This window comes from Nilaparvata lugens, chromosome 5 (assembly GCF_014356525.2).
Source record: "Nilaparvata lugens isolate BPH chromosome 5, ASM1435652v1, whole genome shotgun sequence".
Taxonomy (NCBI): domain Eukaryota; kingdom Metazoa; phylum Arthropoda; class Insecta; order Hemiptera; family Delphacidae; genus Nilaparvata; species Nilaparvata lugens.
The window spans coordinates 2,670,350-2,691,607 of record NC_052508.1 but is presented as its reverse complement, the minus strand read 5'-3'; the positions used below and the strand labels follow the sequence as shown (position 1 = coordinate 2,691,607).

Below are 21,258 nucleotides of genomic sequence, written 5' to 3'. Positions count from 1 at the left end.
CTAACTGTTTTACATTTGTTGAACGAGACAAGGATAGCAACACTATTGCAAATCGTACAGTACCATTATAACGTGGACCTCAGTATAGATACTCAAAGAATACTTTTGAATAACTGTGACTGTTGCTGGCCGTTACTCTGTTTCTGAGACAAAGAGAAGCTCCAGCTTTTATAGGTTATCTTATACTTAACCTCAAAATACAAAATATTATTACAATAACAAATAATGGAAATCAAGAAGTTTTTTATAAGTTATTAGGAATGACCCTGTTGAAACTCCAAATCATTGGTTTATATGTTTCATCTTAAATTTTTAATTTTAGTCTAGAATGTTATGATTATTAAGAAATCCTAATGTGAAATTGTGAATTCACACAAATTCACTTGTAAACCGATTAAATGGTTTTGTGATTACAATGTCTGCACAGGTAATATTAAACAAATTGCATTACTCATTTTTCGAAAAGACCAATAATAACAGTATCTAATCTAAAACCATCCAAGAGTGATCTATTGACTTATTATTGTAGCCTATTTTTTCTTCGTTTTTACTTGGATTTATTATTTCAGAAATTTATCTATTTTTGGTGATTAAGATATAAAAAACTCAACATTTTGTTTGGATTTAATTCAATGAATAAAAATATTATAATACATAATATATTATAATATTTATTATGAGTATACGAACCAGCTTTGAATACGGTACAAAATTGAAAAATATAAATAATGTAGGCCTCCCGTATTATTTATAAATTGTGAGTAGGTTAAATCCACAAAATCGTAAGCTGTGTTTACACCAAATTTATTAACAAAATGTTAATAACTTAATCCTTATAGATTCTATTAGATTGAATGGAACTTGACAAACACATATGTTCACCATGTGTATAAGTTATGATAAGAGGTCAACAATGCTTTCATGGATGCTGTTTCTGAGATTGTTAAAGGTCTACCAGCATCTATGGCAGATCCAGCATTGTCTGTCCCTTTGTCTCAACATAGGTTCACCTGTTTCGAACCCATTAGTGGGGAGGACCTGATGAGCTTTGTTCAGGGTTTCAGGACAATTCACAGCCAGGACGTCTATGGCCTATCAGTGTTCCTGTTGAAAAAGTTGATATGGGTATTGATGGAATATCTGCTGTCGCTGGTCAACAGCTGCCTCAGAAAAGGTGTTTTTCCCAATTGCCTCAAGATTGCAAAGACAGTCCCGATCTTCAAGCAGGGTGATCCTACTGATGAAGGCAGCTTCAGACCAATATCAATTGTACCGGTGTTGGATAAAATCATTGAAACGTCCATGTTGAGGCAGCTGACTGTATATCTGGAAAAGAGCAACCTTATGGGGGATACGCAGCATGGTTTTAGGAAAGGCAGGTCTACCAACTCTGCAGTGCTTTCATTAGTTGAAAGAATACATATGGCTTTCGAGGAACGCAAATCGGTTGACCTTGTGTTGTGTGACCTGACCAAAGCCTTCCACTGCGTGTCGCACAACATCCTGCTGGACAAGCTACATAGGTATGGCATCGGGGACAGTGCATGGAGCATGGTGGCCGACTAAGCAAGCGACATGAGGCAAGTTGTCTCGGTGATGGGTGCCACTTCAGAGGAAAGGAGAATAACACATGGAGTTCCTAAAGGATCTGTGCTTGGGTCGCTGTTATTTCTCATACTCATCAACGATCTCCATCTACAGAATTCTAGTCTGCTGTTTGCTGATGACACTACCATTGTTGGTAAGGGAAGTGGACCCCTGGAAGCTAAACGCTGTGTACAGGAGCTGTTTTCCGAGGCTAAAGAGTGGTTTGCTGCAAACAAACTCAAGTTGAATGAGGCCAGACACAGGAGATGCTTTGTATTCTTAGGACCCACACTCCAAGGGACGAAACAGTCACTTTGCTTGGCTTTGGAATCGATGCCAAATTAAGTTGGGAGCCGCATAATGACCAGGTATGCAGGAGACTGTCTAGAGTAATTTACCTGTTCAGAAAGCTGAGAAGCCTCCGGAGTCTCAAGAGACTTCTAATGATGTATCATGCGGTGTTTAGCAGTCATGTGCAGTATGGAGTTCTTATCTGGGGCCTTTCTCTGCATGCCAATGACATCCTGCTTCTTCAAAAGAAGGCTCTGCGGATCCTTACCTACAGTGACTTCTTTGCCCATTGTCAACCCATCTTCAGACGCCTGAAAGTGCACACCGTCTTCGGGCTGTACATACTGGCCTCACAGGTCTAACATGATGAGTAGGTGTCAGGTGCACTCATACGGTACCCGCGGAAGGCTACAGTTGGAGATTCCACACTGTAGGTTGTCAAAAGTAGAGGACTCTTTCGCAGTGTTGGCTCTCAAAATGTTCAACCTCTTGCCGGGCTCGGTGAGGGATCTTCTTATTGGTGTTTTCAAGAAGAGACTGTCAAGGTGGCTGATTGATAGAAGCTATTACAGTATCAGTGATTTCCTTGGGGATAGCTTTGAGGGACTGTGATGCCACGCCATCTTGATTCTCAAGTTTAAAGTTTATCGTTTTTTAATTCTTTTTGACGCGATCTATCCGGGAACACCTGGCTAACGATCAAGACTTTGAATATTTGGATATGTTCAATCTAATAGAATCTATAAGGGTTAAGTTATTAACATTTTGTTAATAACTTTGATGTAAACGCAGCTTAACTGTCCTGAGCTGAAAGACCAGCGCACACAGTGCGACTTTTTTACAACCTCCGTTGGTCCGTTGTTCAACTGTTTTGCAAACTTGACAACCTTTTGAAATGAGGAGGTAAAACTAGTTTTTGACTATTCTTAAACCAGTCACATACAACCGTGTGCCTGCGTTCCCAGTTAGCCTACGTTGCAGACTTCAGTTGCACAAGATGATATAGAAAAATTGATGCAACTGATTCACAACTAGTCCTACACCCTTGTGCATACTGAAAGATTGATTCAGTTTCAAGCTTATTTCAGAAGCAACTAGTTTGTAACAGTAGTTTTAAAACAGCCACACCTTGTGCGCTGGGATTTGTTATCCATAAAATAAGATTGAATGCACATGAAATTTGTTATATAAATGCAATCATTTCAGAAAAGAGAGAATACTGTTGCGCAGTTGCCGAAGTCAACTATAAGATTGCTGGCAAGCTCTCAGGTGATCACTTCAGTAACATCTGTTGTTAAGGAGCTAATGGAGAATTCTCTTGATGCAGGTGCTGTCAGTATAGATATAAGACTGGTAAGCTATTTTTGATATGTTATTCTGAATAGAATGGAAACATATAACACGGCCTTATCTATCAGTAATATAGTTTGCAATCTGTCCTAATATATTATTTAATGCATGAAAAAAGAATTATTTATTTATTTATTCTTATGGCTTTTATCGGCAGAGAGATCTTTTCTGATGTTCTGCCTTGCCGTATTACCCAATGTCATTACCTATCAACACACAAGTTAATAGGTTATGTATTCGGTTCTTTATGTTTTCTCACTAGAAATTGCACTTCAACTTCCTGAGTTTTTATTTTGTAAGGTTTAAAATCAAGAAAACTATTTTCAAACACAAATTCACATTTAAAAAGCAAAAAAATATAAAATTTTGATGATAATATTGAACGAAAATTTCACATTACAAATTTTTCCATGGCAACCAAAAAACCTATTATTAAACTTCAGTAGTAGGCTATTATAGATTCTATTTCATCTTTTCCTTCCTGTTAATGTTTTATTTTGCGGTCGAAAGACTCAGAGGGCTTTTGACTATGATGCCGGCACCATTACTAGACATACCGTACCTCACGTTTAATAAACAAGGTTTATCAAGGTGTTCTGTGAACTTACTTACTGCCATGGCCATACACATTTAAGTAGATATTTATTTGGCTGCACCAACAAAACCCCTCCACCTCTCTCGATTCTCTGCGTCCTCCTCGGTTGCTCCAATTTTCTCCATATCGGCCTTCACTTGACTCCACCATTTTCCTCTCGGTCGTTGTCCATCCGGATTTCTTTTCAACACTTGATTGAGGTTGCGGTCAATAAACACGTTTAATAAATATTTTCAAATAGGTCTTTCTATCATTACTATCTTACTATCATTTATGAAACATCATCTGAGCTTAGCACACTAGACTTACCTTCTGTGGGAATCACGATTCCTGATCTGAGAGTCAACCATGCAGGAGTATTCAACACTATCGTGCGTCGCCAGTATGGATATGATATGATATCTATATAGGAGACGCTCGGAACTGTCATGAGTCCTCGGCATAGCCACTCTCAACACTCTATGAATACTCACTAAACAGCCTAGTGCTCTCCAATATTAAAACTAGAATAGTTCTCATAGAGAGAATCGTGCTTTGGCCTACTCATGGTATACGCCATCTGGAGCCCAGATAGCCTGCAAACACCCACCTTGGTGAGTCAACATGGAGAAGAGGTTTCTCTCCTCCCCAAAAGGCTGTGCACAACGCTTCTAAGAACCCTCCACCAGTGACTCAACCCACTCCTACAAGCTCAACTTAAATCAGCTCAAATTAAATCAAATCATTAGCAGCTACTGATATTTAACTTTTGTAACTCAACTCAGCTTATCTCCAAAAAGCCAACTCAACTCTTAGCTTATACTCAACTCAGCTTAAAACAAATCAACAACTCAACTAATCCTGCAATTGAACAACTGCAACTCATCTCCTTCAACTGAACTCAAATGAAATGAAATCAACTTAACTCCTTCTACTTAACTTCTGTAGCTCACCTTCTACAACCCACTCCTGCAACAGTATCCTAAACACGTATTTATCATAAAAAGCCTTAAAAGTCCAGTAAACAGCCAACGTGTCTCATCAGGTGCATCACCTTCCGTCAGTCTAATACTAGTTCAACGATGTTGCACAAGGACAAGCACGATACTTCTACAACAGAAAATTGAATTGCCAATATTTAAGGCTTTAACTCCTATTTACAGTTATTTCAAACATGATTATAATAATTTAATTGTCGTTTGAAATTGGTGCATAGGAAAAAATAAGCATGTGTTCAATAAAATCTGCCATTTCCTATTCATTATAACTTACAGGAAGATTTTTTACATGTATTAACCTAATTAACAAAGAAAATGTAGAAATGAGTTTGATTTTTTTGGCTTGGACCAAAACTTTATATTCTTGAATGAAAAATATCATCAACTTTTCTGGTAAAATTCCACCAATTTTGCTAGCCGAATTTGATTAAAATTACTAGGATTTGCTCTTGATATACTACAGTTTAGCTGAAGAAACATATTTCCCACTTCTCTTCATGAACATACATTGATCTTGTTATTTCTGTCTTTCTTACAGCCAAAATTAGTATTATGCATGATATTCTGTTTTCAAAATTCAATAAAATGAAATATCGGAGATGAGAAAAATATCTTAACACAGCCAACCTGTAATCTTCAATCTCATAAAAATATCAACTGGTACTCTTCGCTTCTCATCAAATAGAAGTTCTGAGATCATGATTATTTTTAGGAAAAACATGGCCTTGAAAAAATTGAGGTGAAGGATGATGGCTGTGGTATCCGAGAAGCTGATTGTACGTGTATGGCGTTGCCACATTTCACTTCAAAATTGAAATCATTTTCCGATCTTGGTAAGTTATTAACAATTCATCAAATTGTAATTCTACTGCATTACCTACCGGGTAATAATTGTTTGATATTACGGAGTAGTCAAAGTAAACGCCCACTCATTTGAGTTATGCTAATAAGTTTATGTTAAGTAAATTAATATTAGTTTTAATTGAAACGTTTTATTCCTTGATTCAAAACAAAGTTAGCATGTCAGTATGACACTCTTGGCTCCTTCTATCTTTACCACTCTGTATATTTCAAAATATGATTATTTTTTAAATTGTGATTGAATGTTCTAATCTCCTGTATATAGGTGCATAAATGTAGTTTATTCACGATCATGTCATTTACGATCAAATATTACTACATCACAATCTCATAACAGCTATATGTTCGCCTACTACTTCTAGATTGCTTTGAGAAATTTAATGATTGCAGAATGGAATAATTCCAAAAGTGAATTAAAATTTTGTTTTCAAAGAAAGATGAAAAAATATTCAAGTTATGCTCATGAAGTTTACGAATATTGGAAACAATTATTTTTCTTAGCAAACAATTGAAATTTGAATTATGATTTTAATTTTTGTAGTGTGATAATACATCATTATACAATATGTGATGTATTATCACATTAATGGGATAATACCATCGAATTTCGTAAAGAAGATAAGATTTTGATAAAATCAATAACTTAAATACGATTTTGGTAAAATCAATAAATTAAATACGATTTTGATTTTTTCAAATTACAAAATCACTCAATATGTAATGGTATTATCATTTTACTGTGATAAGTGATAATAACATCAAATTTTGTAAAAAAATGATTGAATCTTGGTAAAATCAATAATTCCATTTGCATTTCAAAGTTTTATCAAAATTAAATAATTACAGAACATGCTCCAATGTTATGATGATCATTATTTTTATGCTACTCCATGCTGTTTATTATAATCTGTTAAAAAGAAACAAAGTCAATCGTTGTTCACTATTTATCAGACCCATTATCTGTTACTAGATGAACTTGACAGCTATGGATTTCGAGGTGAGGCTCTTCACTCAGTCTGCTCAGTGGCATCAGTCTCCATCACGACGAAAACAAGTGATGACGTGACAGCCAGGCGATATAGGTTGGACAAATGCGGCCAAGCTGTTGGATTCGAGTCTGTGCATGGTCTCAAAGGTCAGTTCAATTGCTTGAGTCAGTGGCATGCTCTATTTCCAATAATACTCACATAGGACTCATGAAAAACGTTGAACACATTAAAAATACCTAATTCAGAAAATGTATTCATAGGTATTTCCCATCATCATCACATATTCTATGAAGTTTGTTTTCAATTATTTTCTGAATAAATTCATTGTAACCCCTACATTGCAATTGGAAAGTTTATTTCCAATTTTAATAATATCCACGTGTTAAAAGAGTTGGATAAAATCCCAGTGAGTAGTCAATAAGGTATTGTAATAGAGTGAATATTGAACGAGTATTATTGAAGTTGTTTCTGTGTATTTTATATTATTATTTTTCAGGTTTTTGAAATGGAATGAATTTTGATTCGTACTTTGAGTTTGAGTTGACCATGTTTTTATTGAATTTGCTAACTTGTTCCTTAGTTGTCAAAATTAAAGCAATTTTCGTGCATTTTTCAAATACAGTTCCAATTTCATGTCGAAAAAGCCACTGAATTTGAAAATTGTATTAGCATTGACCTTTTTGCAGCTTTGGCTTTTCCTCTCCTCTGGAAGTTATGCTCAACGCTCGTGGAGGGGGAATAACTTTCAGTGAAAAGGCCACAGTTCGAATTGAGACATAACGTGTGCGAGCCTCGGTCCTCTGAATGGGCAAATTTCCCATTCAGAGGGACAAATTGTTAAATTTCCAGTTATCAGTAATTTTTATCTAGTTGAATAGGAAACCAAATTTTATAGAGTTAGTAGGAGTAGAATCAGGAAATTATTTGTGCGTGTGAGATCAAGTTTAGTGAGTTTTATTAAATCGTATGTGAGCGTTTCTGAAGAGTCCAAGTTTGAATATTGTTTCAATGGTGAGTGCCGAACTTTTGTTGTTTTTCTTATTAAGCTCAAAATTTAGTGTAGAATGACCGAGGCCCAAATTTAGTTGCAGCAAGTTAGCAAGTTCCCAAGTGCAGAAATTTAAAATTGAATATGCATTCTGTCCTAAATCAATTACGCAGTAACTTTGTTTGAGAATTTGACATGTGACATGATTTTATCAAGTAGTTTCGATTAGTACAATAAACCTGAAGTTGAATTTTAAAAGTATTTTTCAATGAAGTTCCTGGCTCGTAGTTGCTAGTTGCTAAAATAGGTGACAATTAAATTATTATGATAATCTGTGCATTTGAATAAACGAATCCACTATGAGCTCCCAACCAATCAAGGATTCAAACATAAGTTTAGTTGTATAATTTCAGCAAAAATTATAGAAGAGTAGAAACACCCCTCCGTTTACAGTATTCATTTTTTAATATTCAACTTTCCATTACAAGTTGTAAATTTCCGTCTGAAACTGATGACAATTTTACACTTGTTGCAAGTGTAGTTTGAATATTTATTCAAGAATAACAGTGCGGATAATGCGATGAAAAGGTTTATGGTCAGTTCCTAAAGTTTTATTCTTCTTGAAGTCAATCTTCTTGAAGATACGAATCGCCGTTTGAGATTTATATAATTGCCAGTTTTGATAACCGGTTTCAGTTTACAATATAATGTGTGGATAACTTTTGAAAGTATAGTACGTTTTGTTTTTCAGGTACAACGGTTAGCGTGACCGACCTTTTCAAAAATCTTCCAGTAAGGCGACAAGTGATGAGTTGCTCAAAGCGAATGAACGACGAACTGAAAAAAGTAGAGAATATTGTCAAATCGCTTTCAGTGATCAACCCTGGCGTGAGAGTCTCGCTGGCTCACAATAAGTGCTTAATCTGGCAGAAAACTGCCGTCAAAGATTTGAGGCTTTCAGTGATGCAAGTATTCTCCTATAACCTTTCAAAGCATTTGCATCACATTGTTCATCATACCGACAAGGTATTATTGAGAGATAGGATTTTATTATGCATGGTTTTTGGTTTATGAAAAATACACGTTTTACTGTGCAGGAGTTTTAGTTGAGGAGATTCTCAATGATTCTTATTTAATGAGAGAGCTTGAACGTCTCACATCTTATTCATTGAAATAACGAGATTTGAGTTATTGAAGATGTGCTTTGTTGCACAATGAGGTGTAACAAATTTTGAATACATACACTAACAAAATACATAGATTTGTTAAAAAATGAGGAAAGTTAGGAATTATTCTACACCATTATCAATCTTTCGTAAACTGATGGCTTAACTACAATTATTAGTTGATTTGCATAGGTCTTCTTATTCAAAATAAACCAGCCAGGTTAGCCCCTTAGCCTGACGTAGGTTCGAACCCCGCTGGTAGGCATGGACTTTTGATCATCAGATCACCCACGCAGTTCCCATCCCATAATCCACACAAAAACTCAAAGCTCACATGGGTATTATCCGCAATAAGAAAATAACGTTCATATTTTTCTCTTTCCAAGTTCAATCTGTTCAACATCTATTGAAATTTCTTTTCATTCCACAGGTTCTCTCTGAGGTCCTATCTAGATCCTTTTGCGACGACGTATCACCAAACAAAAGTGTTATGTGTATTGTTGCCCTCAATTTGCCACCTGATAGACTCGACATCAATTTGGAGCCCAACAAAACGAAGATATTCATCAAAGATAAGGTGAAACAATAATCTTCAACTTTTATAAATAATCCTAATATTTCGTTACAGCGATAATCCTAAATCCTATTAATCCTAATCGTTACAGCGATAGAGAAATATAAAGAAGATTGAGTATGGAGTCTATCTGCTTAATATTCTTCCAGTATTAGGGCCCCATTACACTTCCATATTTTTTGATAGGGTTAGCAATGTATAAATTAAAAATTAAAATTATCGAGTTATAAATTAAATTTTACCTAGATGTCTAGTAGACTTATCAGTATCAGTGTACGGTGAGAATATTATTCCCATTAGTTCTAATGGGTCTATTTACACTCGCTTGGCCGAGCTGAGTGCGAATAGTCCCGTTAGAACTCATCAGAATAATATTGTCACTGTACCTGTACCGATCACTCACTCTGATACAGATATGTGCGAATCAGCGTTTATACTCTAGGAACTATAAAGTTTCCTGAGTTATTATTGAATCATCATTACTGTATTTCATGATGATAAAATATGATCAATAGTGAATGGATTTTAATGAAGACACTTTGTGATTATCAACTCTCATTATTTTTGTGATATAGGCCTATATAGGCTTAGTTATAGTTATTATTATATATTTATGAATTCCAATTATTATCTTTCTTGTGTTATTTCGGCCGTAACAGCTTTATAAGAAATATTTTCAAAGCTACTGTTTTAGTAGCTTACTGTTTTACTTTTTCAGAACCAATAGTACCATCAGTTTTATATAGTACCAATTCTGTTGAAAATTGAAATTTGAAAATGCATTGGTAATTGGCATCTTGGGGTATAATATTCACTCTTGAATATGATAAAAAATCTGATTTCATAAATTTATTATGGGATAATTACATAATAAAACCTATTTTTTTGGATAGTAGCGCTCATCGAATTTCTATCTAGCTGTTAACCCCTTTGTCAATATTTTCAGTAGCAGAAGTCTTTCAGGTGATTTAAAGGATTTAATTTGGATTTTTGTTTAATAATAATTATTCATTAATAGCATTTGAATAAATGCAATTTCCAATTTTATTTCCATCTGTAAATATATTTAGAATTGAATTGATGTTTCAGGAAGAAATATTAAGCTGCTTAAGTGAGCAACTAGATTCATACTATTCGCAGAAAAACACTTCAACAAAAGTTGAGAAAGAAGTTGTTGAACCAAAACCAAAGAAGAAGAGAATGGAAGAGCCCAAAGAAAGTATTGAATTGGAAAAAGTGGTGTTGGTGAACGATACTCCAGAAATGAGAAATAACACACCTGTGTCAAACCAGGAATTGCGATCTTCAGCCATTATTAACACACATAATAACAATACTCCATTACAACCCATAAGTAATCAAAATATAGTAACACAAGAAAATAGTGTTCCTTTCAAAAACAAAACTATAGATAACTCCATGAAAGAAAGTCGGAGTCAAGAAATCAGGACTGCACAGAATCTATTACAAGAAATTGAATATAAACCATCCACAGAAGACACTACATCGTTACATGACGAGCCTGACACATCTTTCTTTGAAAAAACATCAACTCCACATTCTCAGTCCACTGATAACAAACTAATTCTGTCAGAAGGTGCTGCCAATCGTCAGACAAACAACAGCATCCCACATGTAAATTTGAAAAACAGCAGCTTCTCAAACGAAAGAATAGATCAATCAATATTTCCTCCAAAAACATTTGGGGAACCTATAATTGAGCCAGTTTTACAGCGAAATGAAGAAAATGGAGGTTCAAGTGAATTGATATCCGCGCAATATCTGAACGATTTTTTGGATATGGAAGAGAATTTGTTTCAAATGATTAATGATGAGCAGCATACTGTTACTGCTCCTGACAACCTCAGTCTTTCTCAGTGGAGTAAAGGTGGTCTAATTTCTGCAAGCGGTGATAAAATTATGGTAAGTCAACTTGTCATAAACGTCAATACTATTACGACCTAATTTGAAATTGAAATTAATGTAAAATGGAATGAATATAAATCAATAATGAATTTTATTGATTCTATAGATTGATTAAACCTAAATAATATTTCAAACAATTTCTTAATATTATTCAGCTATGATGAAATCAAAAACCTCTTGGGTATTCTCTAAATATTGTTGGCTCATCTATTTTATATTTTTTTACAAGTGAGTCTACAAGGATTTATTACAATACTAAAAATATAATTGTGATTCAAGTGTTTTAAGAAATCTTATCTATTTATGGATTCATCCCACACCACAACGTTAAATATTTTGTTCTTTTACTTACTTTCAACGATCTTCATAGGATAATACCATAGAGAAACAATACGGTAGCGTAAGTAGATATCCCATGGTATAGGGCGTTTATGTCACAACTTTTACTGTTATCTCAAGCCGATTACTGTCGATTATTGTCGATTTTCACTGATTTGGCCGGGTGAGAGTGTATGAACGGCACAGTATGAGAGACTACCAGTGTCACACAGCTTCAAAGGAAAGAACTACGTATATTATTGGTTTGAGATAACAGTAAAAGTTGCGACATAAACGCCCTATACCATGGGATATCTACTTATATGCTATAGTTTAACTATGATAATACTAAAAAGTAATTTAATGTTATTTCTGAATTTAAGAATCCTTGAATTCATATCATGCTTTTTATTTCAGGGCTCTTGTGTGCTCAAACAAACTTCTACTGAACCATCAAAACAATTGCCAGAAACGTTCCTCCAAGCCAACACTGATTCTCATTTAGAAAATACAGAGAATTCCGTTCCAGCCGTTAACTGTGTCCTAGAAAATGATTCAAAGCTCCTCCAAGAACCAGTATTAACAAAATGCAATCCACTTCCATTTGAGAATGAGCACAAAACACCAGTTCGTGCACGAAAAGTTGAAAGATTAATAGTAGATGAAGCTGCTAATAGTCCAGCATCATCATCGGATGATAACAAAAGTGTTGCATTGGAGAGGAGCGTCAGTAGCCAAATGGGAAACAAGAAAATGTCCGGATTTACAGCTTTTGCAAGGCAGATGAGATCTGAGAGTATGTATTATAATCCTTGAGTAACTATATATCTTATGATTTTTTTGAATTTATTTTTGTCAGATATTCTATATAAGTGGCGTATAAAGGCGGAGTATGAATAGAATTCATCAGAATTCATGGGAATAATATTTTCACTGTACCGGACACAAAAACTGATAATGATACATATAGAGATGGGAATCCGCATCAAGGAGCTCTGTGAAAAACCCGTAGAAATGCAAATTCTCAACTGCTGTGTTCTAATAAATTCTTGAATCATTATGCATATCGAATAAACGCCCAATATCATTCATAGCTGTTCTAAGAATATATTCTCCACCTCATTCTTAATTGAGAGGATATTAGAACTTAGGCCTATTTGTTAATGACAAAAATGTAAAAAATCGACCTGTCTCTGAACTCAAATTCATCTGAATTTGGTAAAAAAAATTGAACAACAAAAAAAGGATGAACAACAAGTAATGACAAACTACATCAAGGCTTGGTTGAGATATTGCTAAACAAAATATCAGTTTCCTTTCGATTTATCATTTCGTATATTATATTATTTTTATTTCAACAGTTGATCCTTGTTCAAAAATTTTTGTTGGAGGTCCTATTGATTATATAACTGTATTGCATGGGTTTATTCCTGAATGTAATAGTAAAGAATGAACATTGTCGGTTAAGAGTTTGTAAAAAAGTATTATTTGATGAAATACGAATAAATAACTCATAATACAGGGTTACTACAAAAGATTCATCGGATTTCCAAACTTAATAATTACCAAAGTAGGTACTCATTCGAAATGAAAAATCTTTATACCAATGGAAAGAGAAAATTCCAAAGTTTTTTTACCTTGGGACTTTATTAGACTAGGCAGCCAGGACGCAAAGCCGACCAGGTCTCCAGGTCACATAGTCAGCCGGGAGTGCAGTCGCTCACTCCAACACCGGGCACTGTTTTTAGACTAGGGGTCATCGTGGCCGGCACTTTTTTGGCTACTGGTTGAATTCCGTGTTTGACGACCACACTGGAAGCCAAAACGTGGCTGTCCAAGTCTTAAAACAATGCCCGGTAATGGAGTGAGTGACTGCCCTCCCGGCTGACTGTGCGTCCTGGCTGCCTAGTCTTATCAAGTCCCAAGGTAAAATAAAACTTCGAAATTTTCTCTTTTTCATTGATATAATAGTTATTTGTATATCTAGAGTGAAAAGTACTGTTTTTTCTCCCTGAGGGAAAAGTTTGAAGCCCGAGGCGAAGCCGAGGGCAACAATTTTCCTCAGGGAGAAAAAACATTTTTCACTCGTGATGTACACAACATTTTTCCTCCACCTACATTTTTGTAAAAACTGCAAATAAAATAATTTCTAAAAACTTACGTGACCAGTAAAATGTGTTACAACAAAACTTAAAAATTAAACAGCTGTCTTGTAATCACACAGTTCACCGCCGACAGCGCTATCTGTTGACAAAAGTTGTAACAACAATGGCCGCCGACTCGACTACAACACTATGATGAAGTTCCCGTTTCAAATTTGATTAGTTAATGAGAAATATTCGTTGGTTGGTATTTTGAATAACATGGAATATAAAAAAAATATTTATAAATTTTTATAGTATACTGATATGAAGTTTGTAATAATTTTAGCATGAAACATATATTTCATATATTGATCAAATGTCTGGTTGAGGTATTGAATTTAGTTGGTTTAATGACTACTCTATATGCTTCCTCATCAAATGTAAGTTTTCAAATGTAAGTTTTAAAATAGAGATGCTTCCCATGTTATTTAAATGGAGTTACTTTTACGCTCTAGGGAGTTTTTCTGTTTTTTCCTACCGAGAGCGAAAAAGTGACACTTTAGTATTATGTTTCAGGGAGTAAAGTAGGCTCTTTAGACAGTAGGTGGAGGAAAAGATTATTTATTTCGATTTACTACTTTGGTGATTATGTATTTTCAAAATCCGATGAATTTTTTTTAGTAATTCTGTACAATTAATTGAGTTTGAATGACTAGTTTGTGAATTCACAGATTTCTAAAAAGTTTACAATGTTCAATTATTTAGTTACTACCTAACAGAATCTTGTTTTTTCAGTTTTGAAAGAAACGCCCGGAATTTCATTTACTGCAGTAGCTGGCATTCTAGCATCAAAATGGCGTAGCTTACAAGACAATGAAAAAGAAAAATACTACTGTATTGCTTCAAGTAACAAAAAGAAGAAGTTGAAAACAGTGGAAACAGTTGTGAAGAAAGAGAGTGTAAAATCGTTTTGTGAAACTCATGAGCTTGAACGAAATTTCATTGTCAGCGATGCATCCATGGAATTATTGGCTAGTGCATCACTAAATGTGATTTCTGAAAACAGGTAACATGCTTTTATTTTATCTGTTAAGACAAGCACCAATCTCATTTTTAATTATTATTAAACGAAAATCCAAATTTCCATCTGTAATCACATTTTTATTTATTTAATTTTTTATCAGAGTACGATAATTCTGGGTAATTTTCAGCCCATATTTCTACGATTTTCTGACTAGAATTCATATTTAGTTCTCATGTTCAAGCTCAATTTTATTTCACTTTGTATGAATTTGTGTGTTGTACCTCTTCAATGTATTAATAAATTGCTCACTTTAGCTTTAGAATACTACTACAATAATTATTGAAATGGAATAAAAATCAAGTGTTATTTATATTTCTTATTTTATTAATTCACTGAATTAATATTATTCAAAATATGAAATCAAAAAAGGCTACTACATGATTCTTGTTTAATTTTTATGTTTACTTATGAAATTCACAGAGAACTTTGAACAACTCCTTCTTTTGAGTAAACCTATTACTTGAAGCTCAGGCTAATTAGTACTGATAGCTGAACCAACGTATAATTTGCACATTACAAGTAAGATTTTAGATACTATTAGTTCATCGGATATTCAAACCTATTGAAATTCTTAATTGATCGGAACTGAGGTTCGTATACACTAGGACACCAGACTGGGACACCAGTTGTGAGGCTGATGTTCCCGCACTCCTCCACTGTGGTGTGTCGGTGTGAAAAGCGGTGCATTAGTTCTTGTGAAACTTGATAGACTGGGACACCAGTCGAGAGAACAGCTTTTGGTGTCCTGAGTGAGACTCTACAATATGGCATCCCTAGTCTAATAGGCATCGTAACAGCCAATGCCCCGCGACTCGCTAGGACATCAGTGTTCTGACAGGAGTGGGGAACATCTCACTGTATCTAACATCTCACTGGTGTCATGATTTAATACGAGTCTGAATCCTCTGCCCTTTGTACTCATCAACTTTGAGTTGTTTCCCGGAAGGATGGAGTTACAAATTTACTTTTGGTTCTAATCTCATTGATACAATTTTTCTTCAACTAAAATAATACTATTATTATTCTCACATTCACTGCAGAATTGTACTGTACCTATTAATCTTTGTTGTTTATTAGTATGTTACAGAACAGGCTTTGGCTTCTCTTGAGTTTATTCATAGAATTTATGAAACTGCATCAGTATCATTCGAGATAAAAATAAAATTTTTAAATAAAACTATATTTTTTAGTAATCACACAGTTCACCGCCGACAGCGCTATCTGTTGACAAAAGTTGTAACAACAATGGCCGCCGACTCGACTACAACACTATGATGAAGTTCCCGTTTCAAATTTGATTAGTTAATGAGAAATATTCGTTGGTTGGTATTTTGAATAACATGGAATATAAAAAAAATATTTATAAATTTTTATAGTATACTGATATGAAGTTTGTAATAATTTTAGCATGAAACATATATTTCATATATTGATCAAATGTCTGGTTGAGGTATTGAATTTAGTTGGTTTAATGACTACTCTATATGCTTCCTCATCAAATGTAAGTTTTCAAATGTAAGTTTTAAAATAGAGATGCTTCCCATGTTATTTAAATGGAGTTACTTTTACGCTCTAGGGAGTTTTTCTGTTTTTTCCTACCGAGAGCGAAAAAGTGACACTTTACTATTATGTTTCAGGGAGTAAAGTAGGCTCTTTAGACAGTAGGTGAAGGAAAAGATTATTTATTTCGATTTACTACTTTGGTGATTATGTATTTTCAAAATCCGATGAATCTTTTGAAGTAATTCTGTACAATTAATTGAGTTTGAATGACTAGTTTGTGAATTCACAGATTTCTAAAATGTTTACAATGTTCAATTATTTAGTTACTACCTAACAGAATCTTGTATTTTCAGTTTTGAAAGAAACGCCCGGAATTTCATTTACTGCAGTAGCTGGCATTCTAGCATCAAAATGGCGTAGCTTACAAGACAATGAAAAAGAAAAATACTACTGTATTGCTTCAAGTAACAAAAAGAAGAAGTTGAAAACAGTGGAAACAGTTGTGAAGAAAGAGAGTGTAAAATCGTTTTGTGAAACTCATAAGCTTGAACGAAATTTCATTGTCAGCGATGCATCCATGGAATTATTGGCTAGTGCATCACTAGATATGATTTCTGAAAACAGGTAACATGCTTTTTTTTCATCTGTTAAGACAAGAACCAAACACATTTTTAATTATTATTAAACGAAAATCCAAATTTCCATCTGTAATCACATTTTTATTTATTCAATTTTTTATCAGAGTACGATAATTCTGGGTAATTTTCAGCCCATATTTCTACGATTTTCTGACTAGAATTCATATTTAGTTCTCATGTTCAAGCTCAATTTTATTTCACTTTGTATGAATTTGTGTGTTGTACCTCTTCAATGTATTAATAAATTGCTCACTTTAGCTTTAGAATACTACTACAATAATTATTTAAATGGAATAAAAATCAAGTGTTATTTATATTTCTTATTTTATTAATTCACTGAATTAATATTATTCAAAATATGAAATCAAAAAAGGCTACTACATGATTCTTGTTTAATTTTTATGTTTACTTATGAAATTCACAGAGAACTTTGAACAACTCCTTCTTTTGAGTAAACCTATTACTTGAAGCTCAGGCTAATTAGTCCTGATAGCTGAACCAACGTATAATTTGCACATTACAAGTAAGATTTTAGATACTATTAGTTCATCGGATATTCAAACCTATTGAAATTCTTAATTGATCGGAACTGAGGTTCGTATACACTAGGACACCAGACTGGGACACCAGTTGTGAGGCTGATGTTCCCGCACTCCTCCACTGTGGTGTGTCGGTGTGAAAAGCGGTGCATTAGTTCTTGTGAAACTTGATAGACTGGGACACCAGTCGAGAGAACAGCTTTTGGTGTCCTGAGTGAGACACTACAATATGGCATCCCTAGTCTAATAGGCATCGTAACAGCCAATGCCCCGCGACTCGCTAGGACATCAGTGTTCTGACAGGAGTGGGGAACATCTCACTGTATCTAACATCTCACTGGTGTCATGATTTAATACGAGTCTGAATCCTCTGCCCTTTGTACTCATCAACTTTGAGTTGTTTCCCGGAAGGATGGAGTTACAAATTTACTTTTGGTTCTAATCTCATTGATACAATTTTTCTTCAACTAAAAATAATACTATTATTATTCTCACATTCACTGCAGAATTGTACTGTACCTATTAATCTTTGTTGTTTATTAGTATGTTACAGAACAGGCTTTGGCTTCTCTTGAGTTTATTCATAGAATTTATGAAACTGCATCAGTATCATTCGAGATAAAAATAAAATTTTTAAATAAAACTATATTTTTTAGTTATTGCAGAGTGGTTGGACGAATAGAATCTTCTGATGTTTGGATTTGTAGCAGAATCTGTCAACAAGGCTCTCCCGAATTAGGAGCTATCAATTCAAAACTTCTCGATGAAGCTCACAGGTTCAAACAGAATATGGATATGATGGAAATTTCTGTTGAACCGTTGGAAAGAAGCATCGTAATTAGCCCAAGGTAATTATAATGAGTTTTTTAAAAATAAACAGGATCCATAACGTGAGGGTTTCAAGCTCTTAAGAAATTAATTATACGGAATCTAAAATGTGTCATACATTTGAGTAAGGCCTAATAAAAAATAAAGACTTTCATTGAACGAAATTCATTACATTTTTGAAAATAATCAAGTAAATGTTGATACATTTTTATAGTCAGCGTTTTCTCCTTGGCTGAGTGCCGTCAGGAGGTGTGAGTAAGGCCTACCTAATATGAAATGAGTAAATGTAGTTGAATAAAAATAATATGAAATGGAAGTGAAAAATTGGTTTGTATTTTTGCGGCGGTTTGAATTGTAGACTATTTAGTGAATAAACTTATCAGTTCCAAATTATATTCAATACAAAATCAAATTCTATTTTTGTCTTGATATGGTCTGTTCAAGTGCTCTAAAATTTGCTCTGTTTGGTTTTACTGGAATTGTGTTTAGTAGTTATTATTCAAATGTATTTCATTTTTATTATCTGACAAGTCCGATTATACAGCTAATTGTGCTTCAAATGAATAAAGAACAATAAAATGAGATAAAAATGATAAATATTTTGCGTTTTTCCAGATTCCTTACCGAAAAATTATGGGACGTCCTGCTGAGTCTAGAATCCGTGCCTGATGCAAGTGGAGAGGGAATTTCAATAACTGACAAAAGAATTGTTATGAATGGATTTCGTATTAAAATTTCAAGTGAGTGTTTAAAAATAGATTAAAAAATCTGTCAATCCTATTATTTAATCTGTCAGATATATTCAATCATTTCTTATAGTCTGTATTTGTTTGAAATGGAAAATAAGTTGTGACAGGAAATTCTAATCAAATTTTGCACAATTTATCTTCACATAAAAATTTCCACTATTAAACTTGGGACTTTTTTTGACAATTTCCTATTGATGAGTTGATGAGTTCTGCAGAATATTCTGAGTGAATTCTATACAGTAATAGTATATTCTGTATTGCTTTCGTTTTATTTTGTACAAATTCGATGAAAGCGGGCTGTTAACATAATTCTATTTTCAGAACAAGAGAACGTTTGCGCTCATTTGACTGGCCTTGCTCGACATTTAATAGATGCGTATGGTGCGGATGATGTAAAAATGACATTAGAACTTATTGAGAAGCATGGAGTAGATGATTGCTCTTTGGCTCAAAGTAGATGCCCTATTGCGAGGAAATATATTCGGGTAAGTGTATTTTCGACCTCATTTGATCGTTACAAAAACGCTCCGCTCTATAATAAACATTTAGCATAGCAAATCAAACATTTAAGAAAAACATTTCATTCTTCTACAGCAGCCTCAAATGAAAACCATTCCGGTTACATAATTTTTGAGAGATATGATCGATTGTACGAATTTTCATTTCTTAATTTTTCTTCATCATATGGAACAATATTGTTTCATTCAAATTCTATATAATATTTTTGAAATCACACTAATACAACCCTTGAAAATCAGCCGGTCTAGGGAGGCTAGTGTTTGACTAGTCTGTTGATATAATTAGAAAAAGGTAATGCGAGTCTGTTCCAATTAATTTAAGATAAGCCAACGATTTGATGGGAAACAACGGCTTCAATTACCGTTTTAGTTCTATTCAGGTACCGACGCTGGCTTCAGAAACTGGCTTGTCTATCTTGAGAATATATTCTCTCTGTAAAATGAAGCATTGAATTGAACTCCACCTAGCTTCTATTTTATAAATCTCATTTATATTTTGCACAAAAATATCTTCTTATGACGCATATTCTTTCGAGTTTTTATTCAGATCAGACGTAACCTCTTCTTGTACTGGTTATTCACGTTTTATTGTTGACCACAGTGCAATTGCCACCTAATCATTCGATTTACAATTGAATACGATTGATAGTTCAAGTGAAGAAGTTTGTTTTTAATTCTTGGATCTAAATTTTTAAAATTAGTCAATATTTTACAATTTCAAGAGTTTTGTAAAAGTAATTTTTTATTTATTTTGGTGCTCAATCTTTCTAAATTCAAAATTTCCTGTTTCTAAGTGTTTGCTCAGTAATTGTACACAAATTTTATAAAGTGGAAAAACATAACCTTCTTTCTGGACTAGTATATGAATCAAAATTCGGGTGAGGAACAGTTTTGGGCTGTGCCTGTCGATCCTCCACCAATTATTTTAATGAATAATTGTGTATATTGAATCAATAAATTAAGTCTATCTCTCAGTTAATTGAAAATTTTTGCCACTGGGAACAATGAAGAATTTATCCTGAATAAGTCGACAAGTGTTTCAAATGTTGTGAACTCTGGTAACTTTGATGACAGCGTCCTTTTACTGTTGCAGTCAGACATGCTTTGAAAGTCGAGTAAACTGACACTTTTTCACAAACACTACTCAACTCTTTCTCGTCGCAATTCCGTTCCTCCATTACTTTTTGTTTTATGCCTATCTGCTTTATTCATCATTGTTTATTCATCATAAACATCAGTTGAAAGAATAGAAAAATTTATTTCCTACTTCTGCTTAGAAATAGTTTAACTTTCAGAGATTGTAATATTACTAGACGTAGATGCGCTTGACTCTTTGTTCTCACAGCTTATCTTTTCTATCTTGCCTTACAGAGCGAGACGTCGCGTCAGTGCGCGCAGATGATGAATCGTGACAAGTTGAATGATGCTCATGAGCTCGAGAATCGTCTCAGAATGCTTGAATACGACAAGTCTACTTGCTGGCAATCCTTCTACAAAACATTGCATGTTCTACAGTAATTCATGACTCGAATAGAAAGCTCATTTCCCAAGGGCTTCTGTGAATATTGCCGAGTTCGAAATTCATTTCAAGATCTTGAATATAATTATTTTTGTACAATCTTGAATTATTTTTTGAATTTCCATTGTGTCTGTACATACAATAAAAGTGCATTTATTATAAAGATGTGTTGAT

The 21,258-nt window shown here is 34.0% G+C and overlaps 1 protein-coding gene across 1 annotated transcript; it reads left to right on the top strand.

Annotated features, from left to right (window-relative positions):
- Positions 1–169: 169 nt before the first annotated feature.
- On the top strand, positions 170–21,245 carry LOC111064525 (PMS1 protein homolog 1). Its single transcript, XM_039429336.1, has 13 exons — positions 170–427; positions 3,085–3,231; positions 5,513–5,633; positions 6,632–6,796; positions 8,390–8,704; positions 9,191–9,381; positions 10,468–11,301; positions 12,040–12,418; positions 14,502–14,772; positions 18,127–18,318; positions 18,914–19,038; positions 19,369–19,532; positions 20,937–21,245. The coding sequence occupies exons 1-13, from the start codon at positions 416–418 to the stop codon at positions 21,081–21,083; spliced, it is 3,063 nt and encodes a 1,020-aa protein (XP_039285270.1). The 5' UTR covers positions 170–415; the 3' UTR covers positions 21,084–21,245.
- Positions 21,246–21,258: the final 13 nt, after the last annotated feature.

Excerpts from the sequence above, each read along its gene's own strand:
- LOC111064525 (XM_039429336.1), top strand. Across the intron at positions 11,302-12,039 it reads CAAGCGGTGATAAAATTATG|GGCTCTTGTGTGCTCAAACA; the intron begins GTAAGTCAACTT and ends TTTTTATTTCAG. Across the intron at positions 18,319-18,913 it reads AGCATCGTAATTAGCCCAAG|ATTCCTTACCGAAAAATTAT; the intron begins GTAATTATAATG and ends GCGTTTTTCCAG.